Source organism: Pelobates fuscus, chromosome 5, assembly GCF_036172605.1.
Source record: "Pelobates fuscus isolate aPelFus1 chromosome 5, aPelFus1.pri, whole genome shotgun sequence".
Lineage (NCBI taxonomy): Eukaryota > Metazoa > Chordata > Amphibia > Anura > Pelobatidae > Pelobates > Pelobates fuscus.
In genome coordinates, this window is record NC_086321.1 from 221,981,163 (window position 1) to 222,002,857 (window position 21,695).

General features: G+C 41.9%; 1 protein-coding gene across 2 annotated transcripts in view; it reads left to right on the forward strand.

Annotated features, from left to right (window-relative positions):
- The window catches only part of TRPM3 (transient receptor potential cation channel subfamily M member 3), a 491,731-nt gene that overhangs the window by 324,024 nt on the left and 146,012 nt on the right, over window positions 1-21,695 (forward strand). For both annotated transcript variants that reach the window (XM_063455040.1, XM_063455041.1), the window contains exon 12: window positions 5,915-5,965. In XM_063455040.1, coding sequence (XP_063311110.1) covers window positions 5,915-5,965 — 51 coding nt within the window. The remainder of the gene's footprint in view (window positions 1-5,914; window positions 5,966-21,695) is intronic.

The window sequence follows — 21,695 nt, forward strand, 5'->3', positions numbered from 1 at the left end:
AAGTTATTGCTTGCAAAAAAACTAGATAAAAGGCACTGCCAAGAAGAAGTCTTTTATTAAAGAAAGATATATTCTCTTTGTTTTGTAAATGTCTTTGTTTCATAGAGGTCATTGTGACATTGTTCAAAATTGTAAGCCTCTGATTCAGAATTAATTTGCGATCACCTAAACATCAATAGAAAAACTTGCAAATGACCTGTTTTTCTGCATGTTAAAATTTCCCTGGTGGTGTATATTATAATATGCCCAATTCATGCATATTAAATAATTCCAATGTTTTTACTAGTCAGGGTCTGACTGGCCTAGTTATTGGCAGCCGTGCTTAAGTATTTTATTTGACAGTACAACTAATGCACATTTTAGAATACGAGCAATTTTAAAGTGACATCAATTCAATTATTTAGACTCCACTGGGTGTCATGGCCTAGTTTATAGTGGTTCAATGTTTCTGTGAATTTAATGATTTAATGACTGCCCAAAGAAAGGCAAATTACAAATTTATTGTGCAGCAGAGTTTATCAGCACAACAACCATTAAGTGTCTATTAATTCTTTTATTATCAATAATCTTCACATTCTTTAAAATGGTTTTAGAAGCTTGTATGTAGAAAAAAATCTTAGTAACTTAGTAAGTTTAAAAAAAAAAAACCTTGTTGGCTCTACTTTTCTCCTTTAACTACTTACAGTTATTCAATGCTCATGCTATCAATCCCTTCCTAGTAATATTCTTAATTAGTTGTTTTGATGGCTCTAGTGTCAAATAATGGAACAATGAGTATGAACCACTGAGTTCATAAAAACAAATTATGACTCATAAGGACAGCAAGCTCTCCTTCAATATTGCAGCAAATATAGCGGTGTAATGAGTTGTACATAAATAAACTAATCCATGCAGCACGCAACTTACACCTGCTAAGTAATGCATTCGGTCCTTAAGGACCCACATTTGTGCTTAAAATGCACCTTGTCTGAGAGGGATTAAATTTTGTAATGCATCCCTGGCAGTTAAAGAACCAATCCACTAATGTAGATGATAGATAAAAAAAAAAAAAAAAAAAAACAATAGTATATTATATGGCATTATTAATTCTGTTATAGTTTTATATTGCCTCTTGTTCATTTGTTCATTTTGAAGTAACGTATGTTTTTATTTAATCTTTTTAAATAATTTAATAATTAGAAAAATATTTTAATATTTATTATATACTGAGTTTTTTATGTTATATACAGTGGCAAGAAAAGTATGTGAATCCTTTATAAATGACTAAAGGTAATAATTTGTCTAAAAAACAGTCATCAGAAAACACAATCTCTATTAGCTGACAACACACAAATGATTTTATTGTCTTTGTACATATTGAATATATCATTTAAATATTTACAGCATAGGTTGGAAAAAGTGTCTGAAACCCTATGCTAATGACTTCAACAAAAGGAAACTGGAAAAGCTCTCAGAAGAGATGTGATCAAACATTGTTGTAGTACTTAGATATTCATATGTGCACTGTTTGACAAATTGTCTTTAAATGGAGACAATTTAGTACTGTTCCTACTCTCCATAGAAGTGGAAGAACAGCCAAGGTCACTCAAAGAGTGACAGCTTAAGACTTGAAGAAATCGTTGGAATTGGTTAACATCTCTGTTCATGAGTTTACCATGTGGAAAACATTAAACAGGCATGGTGTCCATGACAGGACACCACAAAGAAATCCGCTACTATCCTAAATAAACCAAAATTAAGGTGGAGTATTTTGGGAAGAACACACAGTACAATGTCTGGCGTAAAAAGGGCACTGCAACATGAAAACATCATCCCAGCAGTTAAGTACATTGGAGGGAGCATCATGATTTGATACTGCTTTGCTGTTTCGGGGCTTGAACCGCTTGCCATTATCGAGGGAAAGATAAATTCCCAAGTGTATTAAGATTACCTACAGGATAAAATCAGGTTTGCTGTGCGAAGTTGGGTGATGCAGCAGGACAATGATCCTAAACTTCAGAGGAAATTCACTATAGAATGTCTAGCCCAGACTTGAACCTTATAGAGATGCTGTGGAATGACCTCAACCAAGCTGTTCATACCAGACATCCTAAGAATATGGTTGAGCTGAAGCAGTTCTGTACAGAAGAGTGGTCCAAAATTCCTCCTGAACGTTTCTCAGGTGTCCTACACAGCTACCGACAAGCAATTGGTTGAGGTTATTGCTGCTAAAGGATGATAAGCTAGCTATTAAATCCACAGCACTGTGAATGTTTAATAGGACGTGTTCAATAAAGACATGAAACATTCAAATTGTTTGTATGTTGTTAGCTTGGACACATTGTGCTTGTCTATACTTGTTACTTTGATGAAGACCAGATGTCACCTTATGACCAACTCACGCAGAAAACCAACTAATTCCAAAGGGTTCACATACGTTTTGCCACTGTATAACATGTTTTATATTTTAATATTTTGAAATAATAATTTAACACTTTATCCAAAAATATTAAATCATTTCAAAAACTTATCCAGAAATATTAAATGGGGGTCTTTGTTTGCATACTGAAAGAGACAAAGAAAAAAAATGAAAGATCTCAGTTATGTGCATATAATATAGTGGACAGGAGGTAAGATTGCTTTTGTGTCAGTGGGAAAAATGGCTGAGCAGGGTATCATGTTGCTGCTACTGAACCAGCATACCCAGATAATAACTATTAGTCCACAAAGCATATAGAACAAAACTGCCAATAAATGCTCACAGTTAGATGAAAGGCAGAATCGTATGTCTTCTTAAAATTAATGGAAAATGCATTTGACACAAAAATAAAGTACTGAAGATTTCACAAGTACAGTCTTACATGTTTTACCTGGGGACAAAGTCATAACTAGAATCCACCGTGCCCCGGTGCAGAAATTTCCCTGAGGCCCATCTTCTTTGATGTCTCATTCACTCCCCCCCTGCCCCCCCGTGTTTTATTCCCTCAACCCCAAAACCCCTCCATGTGTCTCATTCCCTCTGCCCCTCTGTGTCCCATTCCTTCTCCCCTTCGCCCCTCTGTTTCCCATACTCTCCTCCCTCCCAGCCCACTCCATGTGTCCCATTTTTCCCTCTCCCACTCCATGTGTCCCATTCCTACCTCCCCCCTTCCCATACAGGTGTCCCATTTCTTCCTTTCTCCTCAATCTCTTTCCTGTATCCCATATCCTCCATCTCTTCTCTCTCCCCCCTCCCTTTGTCCCATACCCTCCCTCTCTCCCCCTCCTCTCATTTGTCCTATTGTTCCCTTTCTCCCCCCTCCCCTCCAGGTGTCCCTTCATTGTGTCACAGAGGTCGTGGCTACAGCTGGGCCCCCTGGAGTGAGGGGCCCCGGTCACAGTTGCAACCCCTGCGACGGTGGTAGGTACGCCACTGGCTGGGGAGCTTCACCATAGACACTAAAGTGTCTAGTGGTGTGGTTAATTAACTGTTTTGTGTGCATTTGGGAGAAATAACATCTCCTAAAGGAATAGTTTTTACTATTTAAAGTTGTAAATATAAATTATTGAGGAAATGTCTCTACCTTACTACAGCCATTTCCAGATATCACGATATAGGCATTTATTGAAAATAGATATGCCTTGGTTTTTTATACATCAATTGAAGGTAAACTATAAGCACCAACATAACTTTAGCTTAACAGAGTGTTTTTTATGCCCCTGCAGTTTACCTGATCAATTATCTGCCATTTAAGAGTTGAATCTCTTTGTTTATACCTAGACACACCTCCTCTACACATTTTTTGTAAAGTGAGATCTAATGTTTACATCTGTTCTGAATGTTTAGAATTTCGTATCTCCTCCACTGGTTATAGTCTGCTAAAGCCTGCAGTAGCCTGCTGTGTGTGATCAAGCTCAAATAACAGAGCAGCAGATACAAAAACTTCTAATGTAAACACACTGCTCTCAGATGTGATCGATCATAAAACCATTGTTTACATGTAGGCTGTGTGAGTCACAGCCAGAGAGGTATGGCTAGGGGTGTGAGCATAAATAGAAACACAAGTGATTTAACTCCTAAATAGCAGACAATCGTAGATAATCCCAGCCTTGGTGTATGATCATATGAACAGCAGGCAAATATTTTGCATAACTTTCTTTAGTCATCCTCCAATAGCAGCAGAGAAAAAATCAAGCAATGAACAAAAAGTAAGGATCTAATAGCCAAACCTCCAATAATATAACTCTTTCTTTGAGGCTCAAAACAGCATATAAACATCATAGAAACATAGAAACAAAGGCAGTGCAAATAAAGTTGAAGGATCAATGAAGATTGCAAATTTGCAGACAAAATGGATGAACGTCCAGAACGTTAAGAGGATCCAAGAGAACCATGATCCAAGTGAAGACAAAATCACACCAGAAAGGCAAAAGAAATATGAAGGTAATAACCATTCAGTGTCATGAATAAAAGAAAAACATCTATTAACCACCCTTAACATATTAATCAGATGAAGACACATTTCCATAGACATATCAATAATAAAAACCAGACATCTAGCATGCAGACAATACACGCCACAGTACAACAGAATAATAATGTCAAATAAGAGAAAAATGCAATACAGAAAACCACCCCAATGAAATAAAGGGAAAGAAAAGGGAAAAATATCTGCCTCCTGCCATTATTAAAATTCAGGTAATCAGACTGGAGGCTCATATTTTGCTTTTTAAAGCAAAGCCAAAACAGAATGAGCAATGGGATGACAATAAAAGGTAAAGAAAATAGATTCCTGTATCCAGTCCACTGAACGAAGAATATCACTTAAGTTGGCTCCCGTCAAATAGGCACCAGATGCTGCAGCACCACGAACCAAATGAGCTCCGAACGACGGAGAAATACCCTCAAGAGAGAACAGCCACTGAATCCACCTGGCTAGAGCAGACAAAAATACAGGGGAGCAAACAAAATAAGAAGCTGCTGAGTAGAACTAAGTATCAATGATGCTATTACTGAGCACAAAGTGAAAACATCTAAGGAGACACAAACAAGCACCCAGTTAGTGAAAGCCAGCCCAGAAACCAGTACAATATAGACTGAATCAAATACACAACACAGTATGGCTGCACTAAATCAGGTGAGACAGTGTATGTGTGTATATATGGGCTCACCTTAAGTAGTAGCACTGCTAATGCAGAAGTGTGTGCATCATGGCAGCTGAGGATCTAAACAGGCTAAGGCAGAGGCCTAGGCTGATTGATCCCAAAGGTCCACAGTGGTGTGTACCATCAATTACCAGCAATACTAGGGCCACCAGAGCTGGGGAGAAACCTTACACAACTAATGGACACTCGAAGGGCACAGACAGCTGGGGAGTCTGAGGACAAACACAAAGGGGAAAACAGTCCACAAGAGCCCACAAACACCCCAATAGCCAGATCCCAAAGAAATATCCAACATAAGATACATAACAAATACAATTACTTATAGGACCTAAGTAAGAGGAAAACACACGAGCCAACAAAATGAATAATCTGATCTGGAGGCTAAGCATCAAAGAAAAGGGAGGGATATTATTGGGAGTTTGGCTATAAGAGCCTTACTTTTTGTTAATTGGTAAGTTTTTTCTTTGCAACTTTTAGAGGTTAAGAAACATGCAAAGTATGAGCCTACTGTCTTGACTTAAAATTAAGCAGTGAGACAGCATGGTCATGCTTTATACACCTAAACTGTTTTATTAAGCTTAAGTTGTTTTGGTGCTTAGAGTGTCCCTTTAAATTCTTTTTGCTTTCCATCTATTGTGGCAATACGTCATTTTCCTTTAATCCACAGTGCAGAGCATTACTCAACCACTCATGCACAGGCTGTCTTTATAACTGTCATTGTGTTATTGCTTGTTAAACTCTTACAGTCATTAATAATAATACAAGTTTGGTATGCTTTATTCTATTATAGAGACACGGCCCATCAAATACCTTATATCACTTGGTCAGGGACGTAAAAAAGGTAAGAGTCAGACACCAAATAAGTGAACAAGGTAATGTTACCGCTTGTACCTAGATATTAGAAACACTATGGTGCATGAGCTTTTCGAATACGTGTTACTTATTTACTTGTAACTCATCATATTACCAACACTCATCTGATCACGCATTTCATTCAATTAAATCATTGTATGTATCAAGAGAAAAAAACACTGATATAACAGTAAGGTTTGTTAAGTATGACTGAGTATGTATTAATCAACACTTATCCTGATATCGTCAACCAAGAAACTACTCCACATATTGGCATGATACTCATTTAAACAGATCAGCAAATGTTGGCAGTAAGTATAACACTTTGGCAGTTAGTATGCAATCTACATTCTTTGTATGGTTCCAAGGAATCATCTTTAAATGTTATTAATTATAAAAAAAAAAATACATTAAAGGTTTTATCCTAAAGTGGACCCGTGTTAACCAGCATTTTAGCTGCTTACAGTTCAGGAGTTTAAAATTATTATTATTATTTATTATTATTTTATTATTTATATAGCACCATCACATTCCGTAGCGCTGTACAATGGGTGGACTAACAGACATGTAATTGTAACCAGACAACTGGACGTACAGGAACAGAGAGGTGGAGGGCCCTGCTCAATGAGCTTACATTCTAGAGGGAGTGGGGTATAGTGACACAAAGGGTAAAAGTAGGGGTATGAAGTAGGTTGTTAGAAAAGTATTCATTGAGGGCTTAGTAGTTAATTTTTGACAGTTGCAGGAGAGGAGTCACGGGGATAAAAACCTGCTAACAGTTTAATTGATATGCTTTCTTAAAGAAGTGAGTTTTCAATGATTTTTCTGAATGAGTGGAGACTGGGTGAAAGTCTTACGGAGAAGGGAAGGGAGTTCCACAGGAGAGGTGCATCCCTGGAGAAATCTTGGAGGTGAGCATTAGAGGTGGGCGTACGGACAGAGGATATACGAAGGTCTTTGGCAGAGCGTAGGGGCCTCTATGGGACATACTTGTGTATTAGGGAGGATAGGTAGGTTGGAGCAGCGTTATGTAGGGACTTGTAAGCAAGAACCAGAATTTTAAATTGAGCCCTATATTTAACTGGAAGCCAATGCAGGGACTGACAGAGCGGGGAGAGGACAGGAAAATGAGCCTTGCCGCTGCATTCATTATAGATTGCAGTGGTGCAATCTGGGAACACGTTAGACCACTGAGAAGGGGATTGCAGTAGTCAAGGCGAGAAAGAACAACAGCATGGACCAGCACCTTAGCCGCAACCGGGGTTAAATAGGGGCGAATGCACGGTATTTTTTTTAGATGGAAGCGACAGGATTTGGCGATTGATTGGACATGAGGGGCGAAGGAGTGGTTGGAGTCAAAAAGAAAACCCAGGCAGCGAGCCTTTGAGGTAGAGGTGATGGTAGCGTCGTTGACTTGGGGGGAGATAGACACGGGAGTAGTAACATTTGAGGGAGGAAAGACCAGAAGTTCTGTTTTGGACAGGTTGAGTTTAAGGAAGTAAGCAGCCATCCAGTTGGAAATCGAAGAGAGGCAGTCAGAGACACGAGTCAGGATGGGCGGAGAGAGATCAGGAGAGGACAGGCAGATTTGATAAATAAATCAATAAATTAACAACTCCTATTAGTACCTATTACAGGTCAAGCACTCACACCTTAGTGAATCCCTCCAGAGCATACACCACTGCAAACCCACCTGGTGTTTATAACACACAAACAACCATAGAAGTAAGGTGCAGAAGTAAGGAGTGTTATTCTAAAAACCAGTATTTATAGCCAATCAATATTAAATAACATTGAAATAAAGTGCTTATCTGTTATTAAGTACATACGCACTAAAAGCTCTAGTGTAATCAATGTGGCATGCATAAACTAGTACAAAAACATATATTTTATGTAATACACTGTTTAGTAGATATTAAAAAGTGAAAGTAGCAGGGGCGTGGCCGACCTGCCGAGGACAGCAGTCGCAGAAACTCTGAGCTCCGCGCATCAAACGGCGAAAAACCGAATAAAACACCCAAAATAATACCCACGGACCCCCAAACAACAACGACGGAGATCCCCCTGAAGCAAAGCGCAATGGGGAAGAAAAACAAAAAACCGGGACCAGACAAACATACCTCTGAGCGGACGATCGGCGACATGTGGAGGCAAGCACGAGGCACGATGGAGCCTAACATGGCGGCCCTCCATGGCGGCTGTTCCGATTTCTCGGATGATTTTTCTGGAGACGCTGAAGAGGATTACGTGGCAGCCCCGGCCATCACACGGAAGGCCAAGCCTACGGGCACCGACGGCGAGTTGGTAACCACAGGGGTCATGAAGGCACTACTGGCAGATCTCCAAAACAATATACTGGCAGACGTGACTGCCCTCAGGGGAGAATTGCAGGGCCTAACGGGCCGCATCAGCACGCTAGAGAAAACGACTCAAGGACACCAGCAGGACTTATCGACCTTACAACAGGCAGTACTGGACCTACAAAAACAGAACCGGATACATGAACGCCGCTATGCGGCTCAAGAAGATAGGGGAAGAAGGCAAAATCTAAAGGTCAGGGGGCTCCCGGATGAGATACCTGAGACCGACCTGCCGCAGGTTGTACGGCGTATGATAACAGCCATATTGCCACACGAACAGGCTATGGCCATCACCCCTGCTGCCCAATTCCGAATCCTTAAACCTCCCAGAGCACCACCCTCGGCCACGAGAGACACTATAATCACTTTCCGAAGCGTCAAGGAAAAAACAACGATTCTCTCGGCCCTCCGAGGTAAAACCCCCATGCAGTTTGAAAACAGGGGTCTGACCTTTTTTGCTGACCTTTCCAGTAGCACACTGGCATGGCGCAGAACGCTACAGCCGCTCACCTCACTTCTCCAACGGCACGGCGTCGCCTACCGCTGGCGGAACTCCAGAGCCCTCAGTGTACAGCAGGGTGCGGCCTCTCATCTGGTACACGACATTGAGGAAGCCCCTGACGTCCTGCGGACGCTGGGCATACATCAGACCTTGCTCAGTCAGGAACGACTTCTTCACCCAACCACCCCAGCTCAGACCTGGGACCCGGCAAAAACCAACCCTTTTGTTCCGAGGGGTTCAACCCCCGAAGCCTACGCTGCGGTCACCACCTAAACACGGCACCCCAGGGACTATGCACTCTTTGGACGCTGAATGTAAGTCACCCCGGCAGACCTATCTGAGAAACTTGACTCTCTGGGAATGTTTCCCATACATTTTATGTGACCCTGGTCTGCAACAACTCACGCTCACCAATACAGCCAGTCTATATGGCAACCATCCTTCACAGCATGACTGACTCTCACAGAAACACGCTGGCAGTCTGGCCAGAAGTCTCCGTGTGGATCTCTAACTTACAATGCCGGCTCGGCAACGTATGCCGGGCCCCGGGGACTTAACCCCCATGCTTAATAGTTGTCTTTACCTAACATGCAATAAGATTGTTTGCTCTCATGTCTACTACTCGCAAGGTCGGACAGCATAGCCCGATCCTTCTGATCTGGAGTTTTCTCTAGTGTCTCTCCACTGTCTATCTCTCCTATTACTATAACAGTAAATAGTACAGATAAAAGGCATCTAATAGAGTCTAGCTAGATATTGACTACCCAAAGAACATACGCTGTGATCTCCACCTAACAATGATGCCAAACATGTATCTACTCTTGCCTTTGTGACTCCAAAAGTGTGCATGACCTATTACTGCTATGTTTTATGTTATTTTATGTATTCTTAACTTATACGCGTTGAATTAGCTACTCTGTCCAAAGAGTTAGGAAGTTATATTTAGGCTTTCAGTGAAAATCTACGTGCGCCCTGCGAAGGCTTAGCATTGTGCCTAGACACCTAGCGGGGCAATCCTTTACACATACCCCAACCAAGATAATTAACCTGTGCCTATGCAGAGGACCCTACAATGTATACATTGTACTGTGATATAAGTATATCGCTAGCTCACTTACCCTGAACTAGAACCATACCACACTCTTAACGCATGTCGCTCTATCCCCACGCAAGCCCCTTACTTAAATAATAGAACGTGCTGGTAACTCTAAACTAGCTTTGTGATCCGTACTCATGATAAGGTGACATATGGTTAGCCTATCTGTAAACTTTTCCTTCATTGAAACTAAAATGTTAATCCTGGATTGTGCAACTCCTCAATCTACATGGTACCCCCTGCGGGCATAGGCTGATACTGGCCCTGAGACTAATCGCCGAGGGGTAAACCCTAGGATACACACAACAGCCGTAACGCCACGTGCAATCATTTATCATATACACCACTGTACCCAACATAGAAGAATCTTATTCTGAAGCCTCTATGCCCGCCAGCCCGCACCATGGGGCTCCTACCAGAAGTAACAAGCTTGTCATGCCCCTTAGGAATTTATTTTCCCAGTATTGCTGCATATACTGCCTGCATGTCTATTTTGCTCTTGCCATGCTGTTTACTAATTATTTTGTAAAGTATAAACTCGGGGGCAAGTTCAAAGGAAACCCCGCTAGCACAGAATCACAGATCCTGTATATCTCTATACGTGAACCCTAATAGGAGTGCACACGGGCGCCAAGCCTAGTCTACCTACCCAATAGCCGCAGTTGTCACTGGCGCCTTGCGACAGCACGTCGCATATCCCCTCTACCTCTCACCTAACTGTTAACCATGGATTGTAGGTGCACACCGGCTTGACGCTAGTTGACTAATTATGCCGGTTCTCCTCAACATGATGCGTATGCACAGGGAGGCCTCCCATCTTACTTAGAAGTTGCATGTCTGCCTAACTTTGCTCCAGCAGGTACACACATGAAGACTACAAGATTGAGACTTGCCTAGCATGTTATTATATCTTTTGTTCTGCGTTTATAAACGTTATAAATTTTCTATTCGTATACCTAGCACCGCTGATACTTACATGTCATATATCACTGGATAGTCTTTCCACGTTTTAAAAATGTTTAAAAATGTGCTTTTACCTCAATGCCACATTTGTATGACTCTGTGATATTACTGTGAACATGTTTGCTGTTGTGGCAACGTATTTCATTTTGTTGAACCATGCACAACAAAAATAAAGAATTCAAAAAAAAAAAAAAAAAAAAGTGAAAGTAAATTATTTTAAATTGGATAGCAGAATCAGCAGGTACCACTTTGACAAAGCTCCAGGAAGAGGGGTGAAACACGTTAGCGTACTCTGGCATTGCTTTGTCACCATGCTGTGGACACGTCCTACCTGGAACTGGTATAGAATTTGCCCTAAGCTATCTTGCACAATACAGCGGTGAAGATTGGCAGGCCCTAATTTGGAACCAAGAGTGGGTAATATGGATTTGGCCTTTCATTGTTCCTGCTTGTTTCATAGGAGGTAAACAGCGACTCAGTTGGTGACAAATAACAAAGTAGGTTTAAAATCTTAGTAGGGTCCCACAAAATCCTGTGTGAACCTTTTTAAATCTTGTGTTGTATAATATTTGTAATAAACAATATTATACTGTGTTATTTATTCATGTTTTTTTTTGCAAATTGCAAAAGAGGCAGATCTTTTTTATTGCCTACTAAATGGTGTACTATATAAAAGGTGCAGGGTTTTTCTGTGCTATTTTATATGTGCCACATTGATTACACAGTATGTGTTTAGTGAGTACGCACTTAATAACAGATAACAACTTTGTACACAAATGTTAAGTTATTAAATATTTATTGGATATAAATACTGGTTTTATGAACAATATTCTACATCTTATTTCTATGGTAGTTTAAAAGGTTTGGTTAGTATTCTTCTGGACTGGCCGAAAGGTATATAGAGAAAAGAATTTGCAGAACTGCAACTCACGTGTTGCTTTATTAACTGTAAGGCAGGCAATGCTTCTTGGGAGTTGTAGTTCAAGGGTATCTAATCCCCTGACACCCTTGTTCTAGGTCAAGGGTAGGCCACAGGGGGGTAGGTACAGCGCTTCAGTAATCCTTGACAAGGTGCTTTTGGACTATTATCACTTTGCTTCCGCGCTGAATTCATTTTTGTGTGATTGACACTTCAGATGTTGAGGACTACATTTCCTACAATACTCTTAGAGCGATATTGCTGGCAAAGCATCAGATAAGATGCAGTCCCCAACATCTGGAGTGCCAAAGGTTGCCTACCCTTGTTCTAGATAATACTATTAAATGAATGATGCAAGGTAGATGCCATGAAAAACAAATAGCTGCAGATTTGAAAACAATATAGTTATACAAAAAATGCCTAGGTTTTTAGAGCTGATCTTTGTAGGGATACAGCGGGGTTTGCGCCACAATAAAATAGTGAATAAATGAGCAATGTCCAATTATAATAATAGAAACAAATAAAAAAATATAAAAAAAGAGGAGAGGCCCAACCTAGGTTTTCTTATTGTCGTCTTAGAGGGTTGGATACAGGAACAGGGTCTTCAGGTGTAATTATGATTCCAATAATATGGAAAATAAAAAGAGAAGAACAACCAATAGCGCAATATGTATAGTTCAAATTAAGTAAAATAGGAGTAATGGTAAAGAACTCACATTTATCAGAGCTTATGTCCAGCTCTAGGGTAAAGCGCATACAGCGGTATAATCCCCGCTTATGGGATATGTGATGAATACCTTACATAGTTACATAGTTACATAGTTACATAGTTACATAGCTGAAAAGAGTCTTGCGTCCATCAAGTTCAGCCTTCCTCACATATGCTTTTGCTGTTGATCCAAAAGAAGGCAAAAAAAAACCAGTCTGAAGCGCTTCCAATTTTGCAACAAACTAGGAAAAAATTCCTTCTTGACCCCAAAATAGCAGTCAGATGTCTCCTTGGATCAGCAGCTATTAGCCCACTAATTAGAAATTGTATCACTGTATGTTATGTTTTTGCAAGTATTTATCCAATTGCAATTTAAACATCTGTATAGACTCTGACAAAACCACCTCTTCCGGCAATGAATTCCATATCCTTATTGCTCTTACTGTAAAAAAAACTTTTCTTTGCCTTAGATGAAATCTCCTTTCTTCAAGCCTAAATGTGTGACCTCGTGTCCTATGTATAGCCCTGTTTATGAATAGATTTCCAGATAATGGTTTGTACCTCTTCGTCAATGGTGTCCAATACTCGGGGAAAAAAGGAGACAATCAATAGTGCTCTCTATTTAACTTTCTCAATGGTAAATAATTGAAACCGTACTTACAAATATAGAGCAGACCAACTGCTCTTTGATGTCAGCGTTGGTGGAATGATCCCCACCTAGGATTTCTTTGGCTGCAAGGAGCTCCCAGGGATTATAAAACCAATTGTAGTAAAAAAATTATAAAATAAAAAGAATAAAAATAAAATAAAATAAAATAAAAAAGCCAGGATAAAAATAGAAATGTGTATATGAAAAAAGGATAATGGCACAAATAAATGACCAAAAACTTTTAATTCAAAAATACACAATATAAAATTTCCATAACGCGTTTCGTCTACAGACTTTATCAAATGGAATGGAATACAATACCTGGCTTAATGGTGTTTTATAGGGACACAGTTTATTCAAAGATTGGCGCCAAAATAATTCGACCAATCAGAGTGAAGTTAGATTTAACATGTTTAAATAAACAATCCTAGCTTATCTAGGGATAATGTATGGGTAATGTAGTCTCCCATAGCGGTGGCCGTAAGGATGGAAGGGGCTTAAAAAACGAATGCGGACGCGGCCATCTTGGGAAGGGCAGACATAGTGGCAGCCATATTATGGATGGCAAAGTTCGTACTTAACAGTATACTGTTCTCTAAAACGAATCATCTATGTTTGGAATAGAGGAGAAAAACCATGCTAGCTTAAAAATGTTTATAAACAGACAGTTACTTATAGAATATAGTGAGTTATAAATTAAATTAAAATTAACATATTAATAAAATAAATAAATGAATATAACCAATTAGATATGACAGTGTATAGTAAAAGCAATTGATGATATAAATACACAGACACATTTTGCATAAAAAATAAAAAACAAGAAATAAAATAAGTACAAGCATAAACTCTTATTATTACAAAAAATTATGCAGATCAAAGTCTGCATTGAGTCCATGGGGTATAAGGGTCTGGAGGTTTTACACCCATTCCATTTCAGTTTTTCCAAGTGTCTTTTTTATATCCCCTCCTCGCCAAGAGGTAAAACATTTTTTTATACCAATACATTTGAGTAAATGTGGATCTTTATTGTGTGTAATAAAATGTTTGGATACTGTATGATTTAGGTATCCATTTTTGATATTTCTGCAGTGTTCACTGAGTCTTATCTTTAGGCACCTTGTGGTCATCCCCACATATTGGAGGCCAGGTTTTAATTTGCCTTGTTTTAAAAGGGTTTAGAGGGATTCCCTTTTTTTAGGGTTGCTACCTGCTGGTTAATTAGCGCTGTCTCTCTCTTCTATCGTTTGTAATACAGTGGGGTTTAATTGCTAATGAGCAAAATAACAAATCTTAATAAAATTACCCAACTTGGCTTTAGCCACAGCTTGGCTAGTTTAGCCTACAGTTAAACAACTATGTAAGTGATAGATTGCAGACCTGATGTAAATGTCCTTTTGTAGACTAAACAGAAAATATTTTTGTCAAATTAGGAGTAGCAATATTTCAAATATTATTATAACTTATCATGTATCAGTAAAATAAATTAGTTAAAACAACTTCTAATGATATATTTTTCTGAATGGAAATACAAAAAGGACATTCAAGTTAATTTGCTATTTTTTCACAATGGACTATAATTTGTTATTAAGGGGTGGGTGCTAATAAGTGTTTTGCACTCTTGATACATATAACCACACTGGTGAGCACACTATCGACAGTAACGTATGGTGTGCTTTCTATGTTAGTAGAGATTGATGCTCGAGAACAAATATTTTGCTTTAGAAGTTAATCTTTATTGGTGTATTAACATTTTTGTCACATAAAATGTTAATAATGCTATGTGTATATATGTGTATATGTATATAGACATATTGATATACTTAATGTATGTTGTATAATTAACATGTATCACCACTGTTTTGGACAAATATTCATCAATAAACCATTTTATATTATGTTAGTATTTCCAAATTACCTTTTTATATTTTAAAAGGAATGAAATATTTTAGGTCTTATGTGCTAAAAATACGTTTGTCACAGAGAAAAAACAGTGATGTAAATAAAATGTAGAAGTGTTGTCTATCTTTGTTTTGTTTTACATTTTCCATGTTGAAAAGCTCATAATAGAGACTTGTTACTATGCATAACCTCTGTTAGTGCTTGGGAGTCTTAATTCTGGTCGTAGTCTGTGATAATGAACATGACGAAAATTATGTACATCCCACACAAATAACTGAAAACTATTACTCAAGGTAGAGTAATGTTACGAAATATGCATCTTCAACACCATCTGAAAGCTCTAAATCATGTTCAAAAAGCAGTTCCAGTGGTGGTAGGTAGGATACATTCCACATTTTCCGAGAGCAAAGACCGTTTCTGGTCATGCAGAAGCTCAGACATTACAGGTTTATTGGAAGACAATGTATTTTATAAGCATCTAAAGGACAGTCCCATGTTTATATCAACTTTCTAGACCATTTACAAAGTCCAAAAGCATCTGTATATCATTGATTTAAACACCCACTATTGCTAAATAAATTAAAGGAAAATAATTTTAAAATGTTCTAGTTCACAGTCAGATTGCACACATGGTTAAATACTACCAAGTGTTTCTACCCTTAACTTATTCATCAATGTGTCTGACTCCTCGCCTACAATACTTCAGCCATAAAGCCGGAAGCTCCTGCTCAGGAGCTCCGATTAGCTCTTTTGAGCACGTCAGCCGATTACTCTCAGCCATTAATCTAAGTACTGCCTGCTGAGCATTGCTCAGACAAAGAGCTTCTAGCTCTCTAGAAGATGTAGTGGAGGTGGAAAGTGATACCCAGCGAAATACTTACATTGGAAGAAATGCCAGGGAACTGGTACTTGGAGAGTTCCTTTAATCTTTGTCATACATTATACACATACTATACACAATTTGTATAATAAAGAAGTGTGATAAGTAGATGTACAGAGTATGTAGTTAATAGAAATGTGACTATTAAACTACAACTATTTACTAGTTCCTCTTTGGCTTTACAATCAAGGGAAGCACAATCTGAATATGACATGTCTAGACAGAAATATAAAGTCTTGAGACACTGAACTGTACAATAGTGAAGAGGGCCAGGAAAAATGGCCTGGACGGGCGCAGAGAGCAGGCCGATCACTCTGGTAACTGTCGAAGAGTTATGAAAGGACGAGACAAAAGTAGTTTGATTGTCTTTTTTATGTCCTTGATTTTGGAATCAGAAAGATGTAAAGAACATCTCCGCCAAAAACATTGGGGTTAAACACTTTTTTTTCATATTAACCTGTGCTTTGTCCAAGGTCGTGAATGTGCTCACATAGGAATCAAGCTCCATAACAAAATTATTTCTAAACAGGAGACCTTTTGCTTGCACAGGAGATTCTGAAGTGGCCAAGTTTACCAGCTTGTGTCTTTCAGTCGCCGATGTTGTGTTGGCATTGCCCATTAGTCAGATGGATTATTTCATCCAACCCCTGAGGGGTGTAGGTCCATGGGGGGACCTTCAGACAATGCAGACTTTACCTTCTCAAAGATATATTCATGTCCTGACAATTTTGCAGGGACAAATCCAAACCTTTCTTTGGTTTCCAACCTGATTTACCCAGGAACTGAGTTTGGCACTGTGGAGCATGAGCTTATTTTGTGTGGACTCATAGAGCAGTTTACTCACTCGTAATGCCGGGTATTTGACCACATGCTTAGTTGGATACCACTCAGTCCCAGCAATTGCCTTTAGGTCTATCTGAAATAGTTGAGCCATCACTCTCAGACTTGTATTAAACCTCCTTGGAAGCTGACTCGGAATTAGACATCTCAAGAAGAGCATTAGCCCTTTTCCACTTCAAGCCCAGTGGGGGGCTCTTTTACATGGTGTAACCATGTCATTATTATTGACAGGATGTACCCTGTCCAAGTGTTTGGAGGCAAGAGTCTTGGTATGAGATGATTTATAGTTGGATTTTCGACCTTGGCAAGGCACCACTGGTTTATCCTCAGCAGGAAGGGGTGTAGTAGGGAATTTTATCACATGACAGGAGGCTTCGTATTTTGCATAATCTTTCTTTACTAACTCCATAGCAGCAAAGAAAAGAGTGACATAACTTTTAACCAATCACAATATAGAATAGGGTATAAGAGGTGTGACCTATGACATCATTTCCTCTTTCTTTGCTGCTCCATCACAAGCTAAGTACTATATTTTGTGTCTCTATACTTGACATATTTTATTCATGCATTTGTACTATTACTGTACCTTTTAATATTTACACTGTTACTTCTCATACCCTATCTGTATACCATGGGACCCTGACTGGCTCCCTAGGTGTCTTTCACGGCTTCACCGCCGTCTATATTTTCCCTCCATGTCTCTATTTCTGCCAACGGCTTTTCTGTGCGCTCGCGCACATCATTTTCGGTAGTTTTCTACCGAACGCGTTGTTCGGTAGTTTTTGCGCATTCGCCTGTTTTATGCGAATGCCATGGTTCTTCTATGCGATCGCTCATTGACTTTCGTTTCTTTCTACCGAACGCTTCGTTCGGTAGTTTGACGCATTCGCCTGTTTAAGGCATTCACATCCTTTTTACAGTTCGCACGTTCGGCAGTTTAACTATACGAACGGTAAACTTTCAGTTTTGACGCCCAAACTAGGGGAGGTACTATCCTCCCCACACTAAGGCTGTCAGTCCGGCGGCCATCTTAAAGGGATAAACTGTGCCTGATTTTTCTGCTCCAGCAATCCTGCAAGCAGTTGAATATCTTGGATCTTTTTCATTCAGTGGGACCAGGTTAGTGCCTTACTTTAGGGGTTGGTTTAGCCAGTTGGTCTACACCTTATTCTGGCCGGGGTGAGCCCCCATTTTTTGCTGCTAAACGGACCTGTTTAGGCAGGATTCCTATTACCTGGGTGAGCCCCAGTAAACAGCCCTCTCTTCTTTACGACCTACCGGTCTCTAAACTCAGGTTATTTAGTCCTGATACTATACCACCCCGGTCCCCAGGCCTCTCCACCTATTGTGCCTAAGTGCCCTCACGCAATTAATCGGGTGAGCCCCGAATTCTCATTACTTATAATAGAGGAATCACAAACCTCAGACCTCCAGGCCATGATAACAGCAGCCGTGGCTGCAGCTTTGGAACAAGCCGCTTCCAAGTCGCTCCAGACAGACTCTGAAGTCCCCAAGCCCATCTCTAAACGGGTTCATTATAAAGCGGACTCCGAGGACTCCGACTCCTCCAGGGAGCGTTCACAACGGCGAAAGCGCCATTGGAAGGGCAATGTAACCCCACGCAAGGCTAAAGGGAAAGCCCCTGCTGATCGCAGGAAAGCCACGGTTCGTGCAACCCACGAGCTCACACAACTTTCCTCAGGTGAGGAAGATGTAGAACCCACTCAGGCACTAGCTGTGCTGGATGAATGGCAGGCGGCAGCCTCCGACCAAGGGGACTCAGACAGGGATTCCACGGCCAACTCTGACCCTTACTGTATAAGGGAACAAGGTCTGGGTGAGCCCCAGGACTCCATGGCAACACCCATGGATAACCCACAGGAGGGCATGGAGATTTTCCTCGATAATTCGGGACTCCAAATGTTTGACCCACGAAACATCCGGCACCCCCGTTCGGAAGAATGGTCACCACCTGAGCATCTGGCAAGGTTTATGCACTTCTGGCTCAGAAAATCGTTGGACAAGGAAGTTAGAAACCGGATGAGATCCGAATGCCCTCGGCCTAGTCTCCCAGACAAAATAACGCACCCCCCCCGAATTTGACCCGCTCATGACTACATTCATGTCCCGAGGGGGTCGGGATCCGCGCAAAGGCATAGAGCGCGGTTTCAAAGGAGCGCAAGACAAACTGCTAGAATAATGGATATGGCGGATGAAGCCTACGAGAGGGCTGATACTTTTACCCCAGATACGGTGCGTGAATGGGCACGAGATACCCGGGAATGGGCACAAAGGTGTTTCTGTTTCCTAGGGAACACCAACGTAGCGCTCTCTTTGGAGAGGCGCCGAGCAGCACTTTACCGTATCGACGAAAAACTGGTCGAACTGGGGGACAAGGAATTAGGACCCTTAGCACAGGGTAAATTATTTGGAGAGGCCTTCCTTAAGGAATTAAATAAAAGGGTCAACATATTCACGTCCCTTAACAAGGCACAATCTTCGATGCGGAAAGTCTTCCGCGGCTCTCATACCCGTGGTGTTTTTGGAAGGGCTGGACGGCAGAGGGGCCGTGCCGCCAGCCGTTTTTGGCCATCTGGCCCCCGTACAACAAGGACTCAGCAAATGTACTACCCGGATTCATCTACCCGACATAGATTCCACCAATTCCGGGGATCTGATCGTGGCCGAGGCAGCCGAGGACGCTCACGGGCAAGATTCTCCAACGGTAAGTCGGAATCTTACTCTGTCTCTAACCTCCTGTCATATCGCAGGTCGTGTTTCTCTTTTTTTCCAGAACTGGAAAGAACTTTCTTCAGACGCGTGGATACTCCAGACGGTGCAGGGCTATCGAATAGAGTTCGACTCGAACCCGCTCCAGCGGGCCCCTCCACGCCCGATTCAGACTACACGGGCAGATGCCCGCCTCATAAACGCGGAACTCCGAGAACTTCGCTCCAAGGGTGCCATCCAACCGGCTCCGGATGCCACCGGTTTCTACAGCAATATCTTCCTGGTCAGGAAGAAAACTGGCAAATTTCGCCCTGTCATCAATCTCAGGGAGCTCAATTCTCACGTGGTATACCGTCATTTCAAAATGGAAGGTATACATCTTCTCCGGGACTTGCTTCGACGCGACGACTGGTTCACTCGTCTGGACCTCAAAGACGCGTCCCTTACCATTCCGGTACACCGAAGCAGCCGTCCCTACTTCCGCTTTTTCTGGCATGGGATTCCCTGGCAGTTCACCTGTCTCCCGTTTGGCCTCAGTTCGGCCCCGTGGTGCTTTACCAAGATTATGAAGCCAGTAGTGGCGAAGCTCAGATCCCAAGGCATAAGATGCATCATCTATCTCGACGACATCCTGATCTTCGACGAGGATGCAGAGACTCTTCGGAGACACACGGAAAACACACTACACCTTTTGGACTCTCTGGGCTTTGTCATCAACCGTCCCAAGTCCGCATTGACCCCGGCTCAATCAGTCCAATTCCTCGGATTCGTAATAGATTCCACATCATGCACTCTCCATCTCCCGACTACCAAAATTACAGCAATCCGCAGGGAGATCCGAAAAGTTCTTCGTCGGACTACCATACCTCTACGATTACTGGCACGGATTGTGGGCCTTCTCTCCGCATCCATCCAGGCCATTTTTCCCGGACCCCTGCACTACAGGGCCATGTAGCGCCTCAAGGCAAGTTTCCTTCGGAGGCAACCAACATACGACCAACCGGTTCCAATGTCGGCCGAGGTTCGGGAAGAACTACACTGGTGGCTGAACTTCATGCAGGCTTGGAATGGCAGGGCCATATTCGGGAACCAGCCAGACTTCGTGCTGGAATCGGATGCCAGTCGTTCAGGCTGGGGAGCAACAGACGGGACCACCTCCACAGGAGGAGTCTGGACTCCAGAAGAGCTCTCGATGCACATAAATTGCCTGGAACTCTTGGCCGGGTCCTTCGCCATTCGCAGCCTGGCAAAGGATCGATCCAACTGCTGCATCCTACTCCGCATGGACAACGTCTCAGCGGTCAGATACATCAACCGCCTTGGAGGCACTCGTTCTCGAGCACTGGCAGATCTCACGAAAGAGATCTTCGATTACTGCCTTCCACGCAACATCACCTTGCTGGCAGAGCACTTACCAGGAGACTCCAATACGACGGCGGATTGGTACTCACGCCACTGGCGGGACGCCAGCGATTGGCAGCTAGACCCTCATATTTTTGCACTACTGGATGCACAGAGGGGCCCTCTCTCCATAGACCTATTTGCGTCCCGCAACAATCGACAAACAGAGGTTTTCTTCAGCTGGCTCCCAGACCCAGAGAGCCTTGCAACGGACGCGTTTCTCCAACAGTGGCCAAGGGAAGGTGCCTACGCATTCCCTCCTTTCGCAATGATAACGAGGGTCCTTCACCGGATCCGTCTACAGGGAGTGAGAATAATTCTCATCACGCCGCTCATCAGAGCCAGCCATGGTACCCGGACCTTCTGGAACTTTCAATCGAAGATCCCCTCCTCCTTCCAGATGCCCCAACCATCCTCAGGAGCCCATTGGGCCTACCTCACCCACTAGTCCTGCAGGAACGCTTGCCCCTTGTGGCCTGGACTCTTTCCGGGGCTCCTGGAGAACCGAGGAATTATCGCAGGAAACTAAGGACCTGCTATGGGATTCATGGGCACCAGGAACAAGGAGGTGCTACTTATCAGCATGGCATTCCTGGACAAGTTGGTGTATGGGACGGGACCTCAATCCCTTTACTGCACCTACTCACTCCATCATGAATTTCCTGACCTCACTCTTCACTGCCGGAAAATCATACCGTTCCATCAATGTGGTACGGTCGGCCATCTCAGCGGCTCATATTCCGACTCAGGGGACTCCTGTTGGCAAGG